Below are 18,798 nucleotides of genomic sequence, written 5' to 3'. Positions count from 1 at the left end.
CTGTATCTCATAAATATATTTGGATCCAAGAGTCAACTACTGCTGTAAGATTATATGGCACTACACACTTTCTATGTGGAACAAGGGCATTTCTATCCTCTTCCAAGATGGTGAGGTTTCAATGTACTATTGCAGCTGCCTTCCCAGATCTAATAAAGTGTACCCCTAATATTTCCCAACTTCTGGGTATCTTATCAACTTGCAAGTCTATTCTCCAGACCTTGCTGTTACACCCTCCTTTTAAAACAGATAGAGAAAACAGAGTAATGGCCCCAGGGTTACCAATGATTCTTGAGTTTAGTGCAGGCCTGAAGACTGAGAATCCAGTATTGACTGATCAGGAATGAATAGGGGTACACCAAGGTTTATTCCCAGTTTCAGGAGTTTTAAGTTTAGAAAGGTCAATCCAAAGCCTGTTCTTAGCACCACAACAAACATGGAAGGTCACTGTAGTTGCTACTGAGGCATGAGAAAGCCTTAACTCTCTTAAACATATGGTTCCGAAGAACCGAATCGCAGGTTCTAGAGAAAGGATCTCTTTACCTGATATGATTCAAGTGTCTCTTTCATTGTGGAAGTGTAAGAACCTGGAAGTTCCAGCTGCTGCCCTCTGGATGCAAATCCACACCCATCACGGAACTATTTGTTGAATCCACCATCTAGTCCAGTACCACTAGACAACAAGCCAAGAGACTAGTGACCGGTTTAGCTGTCCATAAATCAGGCTTGTGAGATGGCTTAGTGGTAGAGGTATGCTTGCTGCTGTTCCTGATGACCTCAGTTTCATCTCCAGAACCCAATAATGGAGAGCTGACTCCTGCAAATGGTCTTCCGTCCTCCACATATGTGACATGCCATGAATGCCATGCGTGCTGTGCACGCGCACACACACAGACACAGACACACATACACACGCACACATACTCACACACACACACAAACATACCATAAAGTGGATAAAATAAGAGGTCATTAAATCCAAACCCTGTTTTCTTCCTCAACCTGTTCCAGAAGTAACATTTCATGTTTTGGGCAATCCTGCTCAATCAAAAGCACAGCATGGGGGCTGAGGAAACGGCTCATTCAGTCTAGTGCTTGCCACATAAGCATGAGGACCTGAGTTTGATTCCTTGAGAACCCATGTGAAAAAAAAACCTGGGTGCAGCAGTGCATGCCGGTCTTCCCAGCACTACGAAGTGGAGACAAGAGGATTCCCCAGGACACACTGGCCAGCCAGTCTAGCTGACAGGTTCAGAATGAGACCCTGTCTCAAAAATTAGGCTGAGATGTGAGTGGGGAGGATATCCAATGTTGTCCTCTGGCCTCCAGGTACACATGCACACAACTGCACTCATGAAACCCAAGTACATGTGTATACACACACACAAGAAAGAAAACAAAAAGTGAGCTTAAAGTACAGACTTTTGTCTGATTCCTACACCAAGTCTCCTGGAGAATCTTCACTTGTGCTCCTGGCACCAACAAATTCAGAAAACAGATAACACTCCTTCTCACCTCTCTGAGTGTGTTTCTGATTACTCCTGATCTCCTCTCAGTTTATTCTTACCTGCCGAGAGGAACCATCTTCAAATTCCTTCTGTCCAGTTCTCCCCTTCCTACAGCTGTGTTCCCACAGAAAAACACACGGACTGTAAAACCCAAGCTACCACCCAGCACAGCTTTCTGGAATGCTTTCTTACCTTCTCCTGGATTCCTTCATCATCACCAGCAAAGTACAAAATAGGCACATTGAGCTCTGAGGCAGCTACCCACTGCAGGACAGCTTGCAGCTGCTTGTTCTGAACAGTGTCAGCCAGATTGTGGTTGCTGACGATCACCTTGGGTATCTCGCATCCCTCGGGCGGCTGTCCTGACAAACCTCTCAGTTCGTTATGGATGGCTTGGTAGGCAGTCTGCAGGAGGGCTTCAGCTGTCCCCGTGCCCTTGACTGGTAAGCAGCATTCATATAGGTTATCAGGGAAGGCAGAATTTGGCCTGCTGGCATCCCCACACTTTTCATCTCCCAGCTCTGCCAAGGGAGAGTCACAAGATTTGGCAATAATGAGGCATAACTTCATCACAGAGTCCATGAGGTGTTCCACCATCTGCCCATTCATGCAGCTATCTAGCTGGTTGGCGACCATCTTGGTTAGTCCAGAAAAGGCACCATCATTCTCCTCATCCTCACAGAATTTTGGGGCAGGAGGGGTCACAGGCCTTTCGCACATATTGATTTCTTCTTCCTTAATGTTCTGCCCCTTGGATTCACAACTTCGGTTACCCTTGAAGATGGTCTCACTGAGTAAGTTCCGGATAAAATTGAAGATGACACTCATCAGATCCTTCTTTTCTGTTTGTTCTTGGTCACATATCTTATGAGGAGACTTAAGTCTGGACTCATCGTGAACTACAGGCTGCTTGTTGGCGGGGAAGTTGGTGCTGGCGGCAGCTTCCAGGAAGCTCTGAGCATCCATTCTTCCTCCCTGGGCCAGGTGGTACTGAATCAGCAGCAGGGCTGACACAATCAGGTCCTTGGCCCAGGAGTCTGATTCACACATAAAATTTTCAAAAGTCTCTGGCTGCTGTGGAGGAGGGCTTAAGTCACAAGAGTCTGGAGACTCAAAGGAAACCTCTTGCTGATGAGGGGCACCCTGCTTTGCGGCACGATCAAGGCCAGGGGATTTACAATCGTCTTTTTGATGAGTTTTGTGCCACATGCTCAGTCCCTCCTTAATAATGTGCTCACCCAGAGTTTCAGCACATGTCTTCTCTTTCTCTGGTTTGCATGCAGCAAACAAACTTTCTCTCAGTTTTGATTCTGACTTCATCGCAAAGTTCAGGTTTGGTTGCCTAGGGTCACCAGCCCGTGATTTCATGGAGATAAGGGAATAGCTCTCAGACTTGTCCCTGGCTTTCCTGCTCTCAGGGAATTTCTTGGCAAACATCACATTGTACAGCTTACCCATCATGGCATCCATGATATCTGTGGCCTTTTGGCTTCCATGAGAAAAAAGGCTTCGTTTCACGGCTGAGACAAAGTCTGTGTCAGTCATTAGGCTCCCTGTGACATTGTGGAGGTTCTTCATGAACGAGTCGATGAGATCAGAGACGACCTCTTTTGCATGCTTGATCAATACCTTCTTCAGCAGAATAGTGGCAATGGTTGTGTCTTTCACCTGGATTCTCAAGGTCTTCATGATGGAGACCATCATGTCAGATACCACACTGTTGGCATAGGTCATAATCCCTTGACTGACAGAGCTTGTAAAGTCATCAGTTCTGTCCTGGCCCCTGAATATCTTTCTTTCTCCAGGAAAGGACCTTCCACCGTCCTTGGCGTCCCCTGCATTCCGAGATTCAAATACTTCCTTATAGAAGAAAGACTTCTTAGAACCAGGCTTGTCATCTGGACACGTGCCATCTTTGGTGCTCTCCTTGATCTTCAAAGTGCTTTTGTACCTTAGACTAGGGCTCTGTCCTGACGCCAAGGCTCGGTCCCCAGAGCCGGGAGCTTTGTCCCCAGTGATGTTCTTGGAGCACGCAGAGACGGTCTCATTCACCAGCTCAGAGGCTACTGTACTCAAGCTTTTGTGGGGCGTGGGCTCATCCCCCATAAACAACGACTGGTGGATACATTTGTTTTCGGAGCCATGGATCTTCTCATTGATCTCCTTCCGGGCCATGGCTATCACTAGGTTTGTGAGGCGGTTGGCATAGAAGGAAACTTCATCTATGGAATTCCCATTACCAGCTCGGACACAGGGGCCTTGGGAAGGGATCTCCTTGTGAGTCATCTCAAAATGCAATCTCCCTGGACTGCCCTTGTGGGTGGTATTGTAATAGTCGACACAGAAACCTTTGCGTTGGTCTCCTGGGATGGGCGCTTCCTCCATAATTGATGACTCTCCAGGCTTGAACCTCGAGTCCTGGAACCCTGCCGTACTTTTTTCCAGGTCTCTGCGGAGCCAGCTGAGCACTCGGACAGGATCTGTTGATGCATCCTGAAAAGTAGACATGGTTTCACCCAGTTGTAGCACAGCAAAGATATGAGGCGTTCAGGACAACCTTGAAGGCCAGCCTCCCAAGCTGGCTCCAGCATCACAATTTACTGTGCAGTCACTACACATTATCAGATGCTGAGGATTTGAGGGCTACCATCCCCTTTAAATTACCTTCACAGTAAACTCACATGTTAATTCTCTTGCTTTCTTCATTTCACCAGGGAGAGAATTAAAGAACTGAGAGATTAAGTTAGTGAGTCATTTGAAATTATAACATTAATCGGTGATGAAGCCGGAATTCCAATCAGGCCATCAGCTCCTACCTCAAGTTGCTTCTACTGCGGCAAACCAGCAAGATCCTGATGACCATGGGCAAGCCGGAATTCCAATCAGGCCATCAGCTCCTACCTCATGTTGCTTCTACTGCGGCAAACCAGCAAGATCCTGATGACCATGGGGAGTTCCTATCTGAACTGAGTGGCACTGATGCTCATCACTGCCTTCTCAGATCTATCTGTTGGGTTGTTATTGTCATTTTTTTTTCTTTTTTGAGACAGAGTTTCTCTGTGTAGCCCTGACTATCCTCAAACTCAAGAGATCTGCTCATCTCTCCCTCCTGTGCCACCCTCATCTAGATATGTTGTTTTTAAATTTGTCTTTTACTAAAAGTACAGTTTTAGAAAAATGGGAAAATTGTACCTAATTATTTGATACAGCAAAATCTTGACATGCTATGTGGCTTCCCATGACTAATTGATATTAATGAATTAATTTATAATTGGGGATTAATAACTGTGGGTGATTAGTTTTTTGCAGTTATAGACTCTGATGGATGTGAGCTGTGATAAGCGTGTGTGCACACACACGCACACACACACACAGTTATATATCTACTCACTGTATCTGTATGTGGCAAAAACTTTAAACCTGAACATAGTACCATGTACATATTTATGCTTTCTTTCCTATCAAATGTAAAGAATTTTGTCAATCTAAGAATGACTACAAATATGGCCATTTTAAAAAGAATAATGTTTGGTTATAAAATTGCTAATATATCATCAAACTACTAGTTTATTATGAAAGTAAAAGTTACTAGCTACTGGGCTAGGGGGATGGCTCAGTGTTCACAGCACTTGTTGCTCTTTCAAGGACCTGGCTTTGATTCCCAGCACCCATGATGGTCACAATTGTTTATAACTCTGGTTCCAGGGAATCTGACACCCTCTTCTGGCCTCTACAGGCACCAGGCATGTGCTAGGCACACAGACAAAACACCTGTACGCATAAAATAAAGTGACATGAAATAAAACAACATAAAGTACTTAAAAAGTTACTGGCTGCTATTTGTTCCATAGCAGTAATTTAAAAAAGTTTTCTTAAATTATTATTATTATTTTTTTGTTGGGGTGCGTGTGTGTGTGTGTGTGTGTGTGTGTGTGTGTGTGTGTGTGTATGTGTGTGTGCATACATGCACGCGGGTGCTTGCAGAGGCCAGAAGAGGTATCAGACCTAAGTGTGCTCAGGCCTGCTGCAGACTGTTTCTCAGACTTGACTTCTAAATCTCATGATGGCAAATAATAGAGAGAGGGCCTTTTCAAGTCCACCCTGAGCTTCCTCAGAACTCCCAGCAAAGCCGATGCCATGAGGCAGTCAGGCCAACATGGATGTGTCAGCCTCCTGCTGTGATCAGCATAATTCTTCTTGGAGGTTGTTATTATTTTTTTATCCAAGTGGAATGGAAGAGACTTGCAGAAAAAAACTTGTGCTTTACTTTAAAACTATAGATTTGTCTATCATCTATGTCCAAACACAACGTATTCTCTACACTATATATGCTACCTGGTTCTGCTTCTGGGGATGCTCTTTTAGAACTCTCTAGGCTGCAAGTACTGATGGAAACACAAAATCACCTGAGTTGCCTTGGAGACCAAGCAACCCGATTTCTCTTCTGTCAAGAGTTTGCTGCTCCCGCAGCCCCCTTCTTCTTACTCAATAGTATCCTGAGTTGTGTGCCAAACCACTCTTTCCCCTTTTCAAAACCAAGACAGTTTCATGCCCGTGAAGGAGCGCACAGGAAGGTGAATGGGTTTAGTTTCTCCCTTGGTCATGGTATGCTTCAGTAGCTTAGTTTATGCTAACTCACTTTCCAGCCCTGCTTTTCTTTTCCGTGTCTAGCTCGTTAAAGATACCTAATCCAATTGTTTTCCATCTCCACCTTCGGAGTGTTGGAGTCACAAGGCCTATCACCATGTCCTGCTTGCAGTGACTCATTATTTAAACTCTAACAACTATTGTTCAGAAAATTACTTGGCAAATGATCGTGAACTGCTTTTTTTTTTTCTTTTCAGAGCTGAGGACCGAACCCAGGGCCTTGCACTTGCAAGCGCTCTACCACTGAGCTAAATCCCCAACCATTTTAATTAATGTCCAATGGTTATTTACATAACTTCAAATGCCAGACTGATATCAAATTATACTCATGTCTTAAATTATATTTAAGCTTTACATTATAATTATATTTTCCCATGAGTGGTAAGGTTCACCAAGGCAGAATTTAGTTTTGTTTTTGGATCTCCTAGGGTACTTCTTGCTTAGTGAAAGGTGTTGAAGTTTTGTTTGTCTTATTTAACTGAATCTGATTTGTATTTTGTTTCTCTACATAAAAGGGCAGAAGTGGATAAAATATCCAACACAGGCAGTTTGGGGGGTCTTCGGCAATTTGATATGAGTGTCTGTATGTCTTATGAATATTTCTCAGGGTTTTTGACTCCTATTGATAAGAAAATATTTTTGGTATAAAAAGAAGATGGGAGCCGGACGGTGGTGGTGCACACCTTTAATCCCAGCACTCGGGAGGCAGAGCCAGGCGGATCTCTGTGAGTTCGAGGCCAGCCTGGTCTACAGAGTGAGTTCCAGGAAAGGTGCAAAGCTACACAGAGAAACCCTGTCTCGAAAAACCAAAAAAAAAAAAAAAAAAGAAGATGGGTCATATGACATTACATGCAAATATGTATTGGGCAAATGTTAGTATTCTGAGCAAGGATACAATGATGTATGCATTGGATTAAGTCATCTTTAATTTTGTGTTACAGTGTGTGTGTGTGTGTGTGTGTGTGTGTGTGTGTGTGTGTGTGTGTGTGTAGATGCGTGTGCGAGTATGAAGGAGGACAAACTGTGGGAGACAGTGCTCATCTTTCACCCTTTCAGCATGTGGGTTCTGGGACATGAACTGAGGTCGTCAGGCTTGGTGGCAAGCATCTGTACTCTCTGAGTCCTCTCATTGGTCCAAGAACTTCAAAAACAGAGAATTCTGTCCAATTTGTTTAGATGTTTCTGATACCCAAACCTGCTGTCCGTACAGGTCCATATACGGTCATTTAGTGCAAATTCGTCTTGCTTTGTGACTCTGGACTGACCCCTTTAAGCATCTCTCTCTTTGGGCAGTGACCTTTGTTAGCAGAGGGCACTGCATGGCGACAGGAGGGAGAAGAGAGCTGTCCCCTGGCCCATCTGTGTCCAAACAGCCTTGAGTGAAGGCTCTTACAAGCTTCAGCTTAACAACTACTTTCTATGTTTACTTCTAGAATCCTGAAATCTTTCCCTTGTATCTTTCAGGGATTACCTTTTCTCAGGAAATAATTTTTAAGCATTAAAGCATAGGTGTGGTTTATTATTACTTTATTTTTATTTACTATTTATTAATATCTTCTTATTGGACCCTGACGGATACAGAGCCCCCCTCCTTCTCCCCCATCAAGGCCTTAATAAGTGCTTACTGAACACCCAAGGAACAGTGGCTGAGAGGGGAGTTCAAACCTCTCAGAATTTTAAGATATCCCGAATTTTAGGAATTATTTCTGATGAACCTTGGAAACATTTATTATATTTCTTACACTGACTGATTGGGAGCAAGGTTTATTCCACAACATTTATGTGGAGGTCAAAGGGCAATTTATCCCGAGTTAGTTCTCTCCTCCCACTGTGTGGGTTCCAGGGGTCTGGCTCAAATCATCAGGCTGATGGCAAGCACCTTCACCCACTAAGTCATCTCACCAGCCCACAGGCACATTTCTAATCTGTGGTTGTTTAAAAACGTAAAATGTTGTCATTGTAATACATACTTTTTAGTAACCATAGCATATTTCTCCACTAAATATCAAACGCAGGCTCAGCAGTTAGGAGCACATGCTGCTCTTACAAAGGACCAGAGTTTGGTTTCCAGTGCCCACACAGTATCTCACAACTGCTTGTAGCTCCAGTTTCAGGGGAATCACACCCTCTTCTGGCCTCTGGGATACCTACACTCACATGCTCAAGCCATGCCCCCAGAACACACAATTAAAAACTAAAGTATCAAATATCATAAGCTGCAGAATTTGTTGCAGTAGATGGGAAATTTTTGTTCCACAGGAGCTCATTTTAACCACCTTCAAAATGAAGGTCAGAATAAGGCTGCTCTTGACGCCAGTCCAAACTTCCCTAACTAGTGCTGCCGAAGAAGGAGACCTTACCATTTTCCAGTCCTGGTGTTGGTTGTCTCCAGGTGAATAGACATCAACCTTGCATACGCCATTTTGGCTTTGTAACCAGTCAACCCTATCTGCCATCTGGTAGCATTAAAAGAAAAAGAAAAAGAAAAATCACCAAAAGGTTACATGAACAGTAGGAGAAATAAAGAGAATGCAGAGATATAGGAAGTAGGAGTCATGCTTTCCACAGAGACCTATAGAAAGAGCTCCTTCAGCCCACTCAACCAGTTATGGTCAGCCTCAGCTCTCAACTGCAATACAACTTCTCAAACATGTTTATATCTCTAGAGATGAAGCTGATGCCTGGATTGTATTGTTCATACTTAATTATTTGTTAAATGAATGAATCTGTCAGCTGTGTCTTGCTTTGTTCCCTACCAACATCCCCCTTCTGATTTTCAGTAGACACTCAAAACTAAATGTGACCAAACGGATTAATTTACATTTTCCTTGCCTGTTCTGTCTACACGAGCTAATTTTTAACAATGGAAGTTTTGTTTCTCACCCCTTTCTAGAGCACTAACTTACACTAGTAATCTTCCTTGAGATCATTCTCCCTCCAATAAGCTAAGGATGCTGGGAGATGCTCAGACTCCATGGTCCAGGGTCCAGGATGCAGTGGTGACTTGGCTAATGCATCCGTTCTCTCATCTCAGCAGTGGTGCACCAGCTACCTGGTCCTCTGGCTAGAAGGCTGAGATTCATTTTGCCTGGCATCCTCTACATAAGATACCCGCCCTCACCAGCCGCTAATTCTTTCACCCCCAGTCACCAGCCATTGTCATAACCCTTGCTGCTTTACTGCCTCCCTTAGAGTCCTGAATTCAAATCCTCTTTGTTTTCAGTCTCATCCACTCTTCAAAACCTGACATTCTACATTGTAGTCTTTGAAAATGTAGCCCAGTACCACAGCAACTTACGTATCCTGCTGTCAACCTGAAGTAGCAAGAAGGGTCTCTTTGCCCTCACTTTCTTTTCCCATGCCCAACTTCCCCTTCTCGGCTCCACACTGAAAATTCCCTAGCTCATTACAAACTCGGCTCCCATCCATACCCTTCAATGGTAAGATGAAATAAGATGCCCAACTCCCCACCACCACCCCAAACGTCCTGACAGTCTCATGAAACAGACATCTATCTGTAGATTTGGATTACAGCAAAATGCTGCTTTAAAATTCCATTAGAGTAAAAGTCAACAATTTGCTCGAAGCTGACATCATGATCACAAATAGCTGACTGAAAGGTATGGCAATTTTTAGTGGTGTTCATCTGATTAACTGGAAACACTTGTTTGAAAGGATGTTGGCTGACGTGGCGGCATGCACCCTTGCTCAAAATGAAAACCAACATAAAGCAAAGGTACACCAGCCACATGCTGAAAAAGCAATGAAAAGGAAGGACTGCTGAGATCACTCCTACAGGTGTCGGCTGCCAGCTCTGATGATCTGAACTTGACCCCTGGGACCCACATGATGTAAGGAAAACTGACTCCCACGAGTCTTCTGTCACACGAGCACCACAGCTGTGTGCACCCGCCTCATTGCCATACCCGTACAATAAAGAAAAATATAAAAAGAAGAAAAGAATAATGTTTATAAATATATGGGCATGCTGCTTTTGTTCTGGAAGATTATGAATAATTATTAAAGGAAAATCAAAATATAAAATCACTCAAGAGTTGTTTTCTGTTCTCACAGAGATTCTCATTTTCACACTCTACTGTCTCTATTCTCATCCAGATGACAGAGATTATCTGAGGAAACAATGGATTTTTCCAAAATGAAGAACTCTTGCAATTACTCAAGAGTGGAAAGAAACTGAATCTGGGGTTGAGGGTGTAGCTAAGCAGTAGAGTGCTTGCCCAGCCTGCGGAAGGCCCTGGGTATGACTCTTAGTAAAAAAAAAAAATAAAATAAAATAAAAAAATCTATCTATCTATCTATCTATCTATCTATCGAGAGAAAGAAAGAGAAATAAAAATTCTAAATAAAAATCTCCTTTCTTACGGTTTTTGCACTGAGAGAATTTAGGCATTAGATTTCTTAAAAGGGGCCAGTGAGGTGTCTCAGCAGGTAAAGGGCATCTGTCGCTAAGCCTGACAATGAATTTAATTTCCAGGATCCATGTGGTGAAAAGAAATACCTGACTACAAGTTGTCTTCTGAGCTCCACATGCACATTATGGCACGTGGTACCCCTTCCCCCAAATACATGTAATAAAGAAATCTTATTAAAAATGTCCTCACAAGCTTTCTGGGTGATTCTGATGGACAACAAGAATGGCCTGTGGGGCAAATCTATGGGGCACTTCCTAGATTAGTAATTAATAAAGGATGGCCCAGCTCACTGGGGGATGTACCATGCCTGGATAGATTGGCCTGGATTATCGAAGACATGTCGCTGAGCAAATCTGTAAGCAGCACCCCTCTGGGTGTCTGCTTCAAGCTCCTGCCTTGGCTTCCCTTGGGAAGAGACTCCGTCCAACCTGTAAGAAGAAATAGACCCTTTCCTCCCCAAGTTGGTTTTGGTCAGTGTTTTACCACAGCGACAGAAAGCAAAGTAGGACAGATAATTTAGAAGGTTTTCTAATCTTTGATTCTGTATTTTAATAATTTGTCCCCTTTGCAAAGAAGTTTATACCAGTGAAGTTAAACCATATATTGCTCTCAGTAGCTCATGATTATATATACATTCTCCTTTTTTCTTTTCTTTTTTTTTTTTGGTAGTGGTGCCAGAGATGGAGTACAGGGTCTCTTACATGCTAGGCAAGTGTGTATTCATGAGTCACACCTCTATATACATATTCTTATGCTTTGTATCATGGGCATGAAGAAAAATGATGAACAGTACTGCTATTTGGCCAAGAAAGGCAAGATTTAGTAGCAGCTTGACCTACAATGTTGACAGTATAAGATCCACAAACAATGGTCTTTTCATCTCTAGTTTATATTTCATCTAAGCGGGTTGCGTCTGGTAGAGAACAACTACATCAACAGAATGTTTGCCTTATTCAGGCTACGTACATACTACAATTAAGACAGATATAAATGAAGCACAAAGAAGTAAGTCACTTACTCTTACTGAAGATGGGTTCTGAGATACAAGGAAGACTCCAGATGAGCTTTGTTGGTGTCTTCACTATCCCTAAGTCTACCCGCCCCTCCTGCCATGTAATATATAAGGACTCTGTAAAGAAAGACACAGAGAAAAATGACTAAACTTACACGGACCCCACTGTTCTTATTACTGAATGACGACTCTGACTTATTTTCATGTATACATAGAAGTGAGGGGCACAAAGTAACATGGAGACTTCTGGGAGGGATCCACATATTACTCTTGGTGTGTTCTGAAGAGTTCTTAGATAACAAATCATTCAACTTTTGGCCAATGATTTCCTAAGTGACTACTGTTATTATCTGCTCTTAAATGAATGGCTTACTGAAGGATGAAAACAAGTGGTTAATCTCACACACTTCACTTGGAAGCTTGAAGATAAGCAAGTGGGATGGGAGAATTTTTGGATTTCAAAACGTTTTGTAAGCATTTTTTTCAGACTTGAGAAAAATATATGTTCTCATAAAGAGAGTTCATAAACCATGTCTCCAGTTCAACTAACTTCCTCAGCCTATCTCTTCTGAGACATTAATAGAGGACATTAATGCATTTTCTTCTTGGAATATCTACCCAGTATTAACTGTACACATGCCTCCAAGATGTTCTTCTAAATCTCACCCCTACTTGAGCCCAAGCCACAGTTACCCTATCCATGACAGATTTAAGTTCCTAGTTGAAGGACTGCTTCTCCATCAAAGTCTCTAACATAATTCATTTCAGATTCCCACCCTACCTAATATGTCAAGTGCTCACATGTATCCTGGCTGCTTGATTAAATGGCTTCATGAAGACAAAGCAACTTTCTTACTCATCTTGGTATCCTTCATAATAGCTAGTACCTTTAAAGTTGGTGCTTAGTAATTTTCTGTTGAAAGAGTGACTACACAAGTCCTGCCCATTTGTAATTCCAGGCAGCTCATTTTCTCTTTCTTAAAATTGGAGAACCTGGGAACAAAAAAGAAGTGGCTTGCTCAAATGAGTTATGATGACAAGCCATAGATTCTGATTTTTTAAAATCCAATGCTTTAGCAATAAGTTTACCACAGAAAGTTACTTTATGATCAGATCTTCCTATTCCAGTAAAGCAAAGAAATGAACATCCCAAATGTTCATTACTCTTTTCACAGAAAATGTTTTACTAGTTTAGTATATCTTGCAAACTCTTAGCTTACATATATTCTAGTATTTTTAGTCTATTTTCTGTATGTTTGTCTGCAAACATAAAGTTTGTTTTAGTCAGCTAAAACTCCCTAAGTTGTCGGGAAGAGGCATATATACATAGGCTTGTAAAAAACTTTCTTGCCCTTTGTTGTTGTTGTTGAGAGAGGAACTCATTATAGTTCAGGTTGACCTTAAACTCACTATATATAACTGAGGATGGCCTTGAATTCATGATCCTCCTGCCTCCCTCCCAGTGCTGCTATAACAGACATGAGCCATGAAGCTTTTCAGATTTTGAAATTAATGCATACATTTCCCACAATAAAGGAAGATCTAAAAAGATGAAGGGAGTCAAGTGAATATTGCATTTATAAGTTGAAAACTGGAAGTGCATGTGATGCCTCATGCCTTTAATCCAAGCACACAGGAGGCTGAAGCAGAGATCCTGTCAGCCAGGGCTACACAGCCAGTTCTAGACCACCCTGAGTGACAGAGTGAGACCTTGTCACAAACCAACAAAATAAAAAAGTAACATCATACTGGAGTCACAGCTCTATGTTATCTACTAAATCAACAGAGGAAAACAAGTCAATATATAAAATGTAAATGTCATTTACTGTTCAATTAATTCATACTGTCATCTTACAGATTGGGAAACTGAAGCCCAGAAGAAGATTAGAACCCATGGACTTCTTTCTTTAGCTTTTCTAGCTCTTTATCTTAACAGCCTAGGAGATTTGGCATTTTCTGTGGTCACAAAGGACTGACTTAAAATGTTCCTCAAAAATTCCAAAGTGAGGCTGGAAAGATGGCTCAGGGAGCAGGAGTACTTGCTAAGCAGCAAGGAGACCTGAGTTTGAATCTCTAGCTAGAAACCCAAAAGCTAAATGCGACTGCTCATTTGTGCCTGTGACTCCAACCCAGTGTTAGGGGTGGGGGAAGGCGGAGACAGTAACTTGGGGCTTGCCAGTTTGCTGGCTACCAGCCTAGCTGCAGGTTCAGTGGGGAATGAGGTAGAGAGAGATTAGCACCACACTACTATTCTTCTGGCCTCTGGGCATGTAGGTATGGGTACATACACCTGCACACACACACACACACACACACACACACACACACACACACACACACACACACACAGAGTGAGGGGGCTGGGAAGATGGCTCAGTTACTAAAATGCTTGCTATATAACCATACAACCATAATGATCTGAATTTCATCTCCAGCATCCACCTAACAAGTTGGGTGTGGTGGTTCACATCTGTAACTCCAGCACTAGGGGTACCTAACCAAACTGGTAAGCTCCAGGGTCAGTGAGAGACTGTCTCAAAATAAGTGGAGAGCAACTGATGAAAATACTTGATGTCAACTTCTGACCTCTCCACGCATGTTCTTTCTCTCACACACATATGTACATCACACAAATGCCAAAGAGACAGCTGGATCTCAGCACTTGGAGGCTGTAGCAGAATGGTGGCTGTAAGCTTGGGACCAGCTTGGACTATACAGTGAGCTCTAAAGAAGCCTGGGCTACAGTTATGAGAAAAAAAATATAAAAAACAAGACCAAAAGATGTGGGGGGGGGGGGTCAAAGTGATTGTTACCTCAAACTGAAGAGGAGTGCAAACCATGAATGCCAGCAGAGAGCTGAGTGAGGCAGGTACTGTTAGGCCTGCTCTACACCAGGCCACAACTCTACCTGAAAACACCACCCCCTAACACCCATTTCCTAATTTCTCAAGATTTCTAAACTCATAAAAAAAAAAGGCTAAATTGTAGGCTATATAAATGAGGCTCTTATGGGGTTGCTTCATATCTGGTCACATCTTGAAGCTCTTTCAACCAAAGCTTTTTAGTGTTCATTTTAATATGGATGAATGTCTTAGTCTCCATCCCATCTTCCTCCTCTGTCCGCTCTTTCTGTCTGGAACACTGTAGAAACACAACAAATCTTGTTGACACTGACATTGGAGTTTCAATGGAGTGTGCCTTTCAGTACTCATTGAGCCTTCGTGTGGCATGCCTCTAGCTTTACTGTCCCTTAATAGTACCTTCTTGCCTCATATAGACGCTTTTCCATGAGCTACAAATAGCTTGCCCATTCCCAGTGCTCTGCTGCCTAACTAAAGCTTCAATTTAAAAAAAAAAATGGGAGGCTTCAAGTGGGTAAGAGTTGGACTGGGCTACCCCAGCATGATTTTACTCAGAGCACAGGAGAGAAAAGAGCATGGGAATTAGCCAGACAACACAGCTGGAGAAGCCAACCCTCTACTCTCAACATCACACTGGGAGGGGAGAAGAAGTAAGTCCCTCGGGCCTCCAAAAGGATGGCCTGGGATATCAGGTCAACCCTACATAACTCAGAACTTGAGGAGGAGGAAGAGTGTGTGGAATGCTGCTGAGGGAGTCCACTTATTTCCACAGTATTCAAAGATGAAATTGAAATTGGCAGGGCTGAATCATGAAGCTAAGTTGGAAATAAAAAAGCTGTCCATCGCTTCTCCTTTCTAACCACAGGGGATCAGAAAATGGGCTGTTCTACCAACCCAGTGGGCTTTCCTACCTCTGTAGCTCTGGAATAGTGAACCACAGAAGACTCCAGAATATACTTTTAAAGTCAATGAAGATGCTGGGATGTTCTTGCTCAGCTGAAGATCTTGTTTCCTCCCCCAGCCTTCCATGCACCTCCTCCTTGTTGGGACTAGGGAGTGACATCAGAATTGCAACTGGTGACATCACTGTTCCTATAGCAACAATGTGAGGCTGCCTAAGATTGAGTGCTCAAAAGGATAAGAGGAGCAGTGGAAATACACTTAATGGCTCCGACATTTAGTTAGAAGGACTGGGCTTGCTTCTTCCTATTAATTCACTTCTTTGAGTGTCTGAGATAGGGGAGTACAGGAGGGGAAATCATGGCAATGGATTCCATTTAAAACAAACAGCAGAGTATTTCCAACAAATTCAGATGGCAGCAGAGGAGAGGATCCTGTTTCACACTGGCTCAGCCTGAAATTCTTTTGTGTGTGTGTGTGTGTGTGAAAGCTGGTGTGGTGTGATGGCCTAACTGTGGGACTGTGTCTCTATAATTGTTGCTGCTGACTGTATCACAAGCATGAGCCACCAAGGAAAAAAGTTCCAATGAAGATGACCTAAAACAACACACACACACACACCCCAAACGACAACAAAACCTCAAACCAAATAAAAACCCCAAACCAAAAAACCCTAATAGATTCAAAAGTAGCTGGTTGGTTATCGGCATCCTTCAATAAAGCTATTTGTCAACTATCATTTTTTCATTGTTGATCTTTTTCATCTTAAAAAAAAAAGGCGAGTTGGCTTCTGCAGAGCCTTTCCAGCCCAGGCACTCTGCATTGGGTAAAAGGCGAGTTGGCTTCTGCAGAGCCTTTCCAGCTCAGGCACTCTGCATTGGGTACTTCCCTGGCGTTTGAATAGGACACCTGCCAACAGCACTTTGCAGCTGACCAAGGTCCTTTTTATTATTAAGTCACGTGAGCCTCTAAGCTTTTGAGGTAAGTAGCAAGTGTTCCTTTCCCAGTTAGGTATTGAACTGAAAAACGGATCTAATACCTGGGTATAAAATTAGTTAGTGCTCTTTCACTATCTGACATCACCTTGATACCCAAAGTATGAGCAGGAGGCAGTGCTTGACGCCAAGATGTTAAGTGACACAGTTACCACACAGGGAGATAGGACAGCTGCAAATGGGGGTGAGATCTGTCAATTTACCAGAATTTGGAAAGTATGTTAATATTCGTATCAATCTGAAATCAAGCATTAGCAAATTGTGAGTTCTGAGTCAAGAAAGGATAAGGCCAAGAAACGCAAGGCAATTTGGCATTACTGAGCTTTGCGGTTAAAGGGTTTCTTTTAGATTCAATCTGGGAAATGACACTTATAAACAGTAGGGTACGGTGGATCTGGTGGTGTAGACCTGTAATCACAGTGCCTCAGCTATTCGGGAGAACTGAAGTTCAAGGTCAGCCTTGGCTACAAAGAGTTTAAGGTCAAGGCAACTCAGTGAGACATTGTCTCAAAACAAAGTACAAAGAGGACTAAAACACTTGCTTCGCATGTCTGGTGCCCTGATTTCAGCCCTTGGTACCTTAAGTAAAAAGTAAACAACAGTAGGGAGCATACAGATCTTCCACCCCTACTCACAAGCAGTCCCTGCTCACTGCTAGTCAGCTGCCTATCCCAGCAACACACACTTCCTTCCCGGAAACCAACGATGGACACTATTACTGCTGAACACTGAAACAATGACGAAGTCTAGAATGATTCCCCCAAACTAGGCAGTTTATTGATAAGTCCGAGGTATGTGTCACAGGGTTACTGTGACTATATAAAAACCAGCTCACCTCAAAGGGGAACAAGAGGTATTTTATTATGGAGCCAAATATGAATGACTAAATCCAGGTTACCCTAAATACCATGGTCCAATAATGAAAGTTCTTGTAGTAACACAACAAAAAGAGTTACAAATAAACACTTTTTAGATACATGTGTAGAAGCATCAGGTGGGCAGGTTATAGTAAATCAGGACACCCTGGATACGGATAGACCTCAGATGCTCTTTGATGACATTCTTGCTCCGGGTTAGTGAAATCTAGTGGTCACCTGATACATCCTCAAAGGCTTCAGGCAATGGTCACAAAGACGTTAGGGCACACAAAGGTGGACAATAAATGGCTATTTAGAAGGTTAAGGATGGGCCATGATAATCTGGGTCTGCAATATTCCAACCTCTCCACTATCATTAAAGTTCTATTCAATTAGTTGGCTTTTCTAGGACGCTCAGTGTACTTGCAGCTTCTTTCTGGGAACTTTAGTTCACAATTGACTGTCTTCTACTCAGGTATATCAAGGTTGACTGGGATGAAGTTTTAAATTTTTTAAAATTTGAGACAAAGTCACCTAGGTTGGCCTGGAACTACCTGTCCTCCTGACTCTGCCTCCCAAGAGCTGGGATTACAGGCATGCACCACCACATCCTGAAAAAGATTTTAAAATGCAAGTGCTTTAACTTTTTCAGAATATCCTCAGGCTCCAGGTGTCTCGTTCTAGATCTATACAGATTTTCAAAGAGACCCAGTTTAAAAAACAAACAACCACCACCATCAGTTTTTTTTTTTCCATAAAAAAAAAGTGCTGAATGACTTGCAATTTTATATCGCATTTCAGGAGGTTCACGTTTCAAATCCATTTATGTATCCCTAGATCAGCCCGAGATGGCGACTCATGCCTGAAGTAGTGCCGTGAATATCACAAGTTCGAAGCCAACTAGAGCTTCATAAGGAAACCCTGTCCGAAAATTCCAAAAGAGATCTTTCAGATTCACAGGACAGGTAGTGATCTGTGCGCGTCTATAAACGAAATTCAAAACCAAACAAACACATAAACCCCAGCCAACCAAAATTCACGATACGGGGACTGATCACCACCTTGGAAAGGTCAGAAGTCTCTGGAGAGGTCACCTATCAGCAGATCTGAATTGGTGTCGACATCTAAGTAAGCATTCTATGAACTGCGACAGTTAGCACTAAAGCCCCAAAGAAAGGATGTTCTGGACGGCATCCACGTGCACTTACTTTGGTAGCGGGGGGCGGAGGAGGGCACCTCTGCGTTCCTGTATCTCTCCCCGACTTGTGCACTCTGTGCAGACTCTCGCTTTGCTTTTTCAGTTTTTCCTCCCTTCAACTTGGCGAGTGCGGGGCCACGTCTCCTCCTTATCCCAGCCCCTACCCCGCAGAGCTGTCTGACACTTTCTGGTAACAGCCCACCAAGTGTTGGACTTTGAAGGCTGGCCATTTTGCATGCAGATTCCCCAGCAATATAATGATCTTCACAGCTCATTCCAGAATGAGGATTCTGTTCTCCCCTTCCTTTTCTTTTTCTCTCCTCCAGTCTGCTTTCACTCCCAGTCTCCCTTCTCTACACAACCTGCTACCCGCCAGGTCCGTTCTCA

General features: G+C 43.0%; 1 protein-coding gene across 5 annotated transcripts in view; it reads right to left on the bottom strand.

Moving 5' to 3' along the window:
- The window catches only part of Akap3 (A-kinase anchoring protein 3), a 31,440-nt gene extending 12,647 nt beyond the window's left edge, over positions 1-18,793 (bottom strand). The window contains exons 1-5 of one of the 5 annotated variants that reach the window (XM_052722135.1): positions 18,422-18,793; positions 12,488-12,593; positions 11,607-11,717; positions 8,516-8,611; positions 1,701-4,001 (exon numbers count right to left, since the gene is read on the bottom strand). In XM_052722135.1, the coding sequence (XP_052578095.1) occupies positions 1,701-4,001; positions 8,516-8,611 (2,397 nt within the window). In that variant the 5' untranslated portion in view covers positions 11,607-11,717; positions 12,488-12,593; positions 18,422-18,793. The other 4 variants (XM_052722134.1, XM_052722137.1, XM_052722138.1 and 1 more) reach the window with 4 other exon arrangements.
- Positions 18,794-18,798: the final 5 nt, after the last annotated feature.

The sequence above is a fragment of the Peromyscus californicus genome, unplaced genomic scaffold, assembly GCF_007827085.1.
Source record: "Peromyscus californicus insignis strain IS unplaced genomic scaffold, ASM782708v3 Scaffold_6__1_contigs__length_162567912, whole genome shotgun sequence".
Taxonomy (NCBI): domain Eukaryota; kingdom Metazoa; phylum Chordata; class Mammalia; order Rodentia; family Cricetidae; genus Peromyscus; species Peromyscus californicus.
The sequence above is the reverse complement of the archived record's forward strand: the minus strand, read 5'-3'. Positions and strand labels throughout refer to the sequence as shown.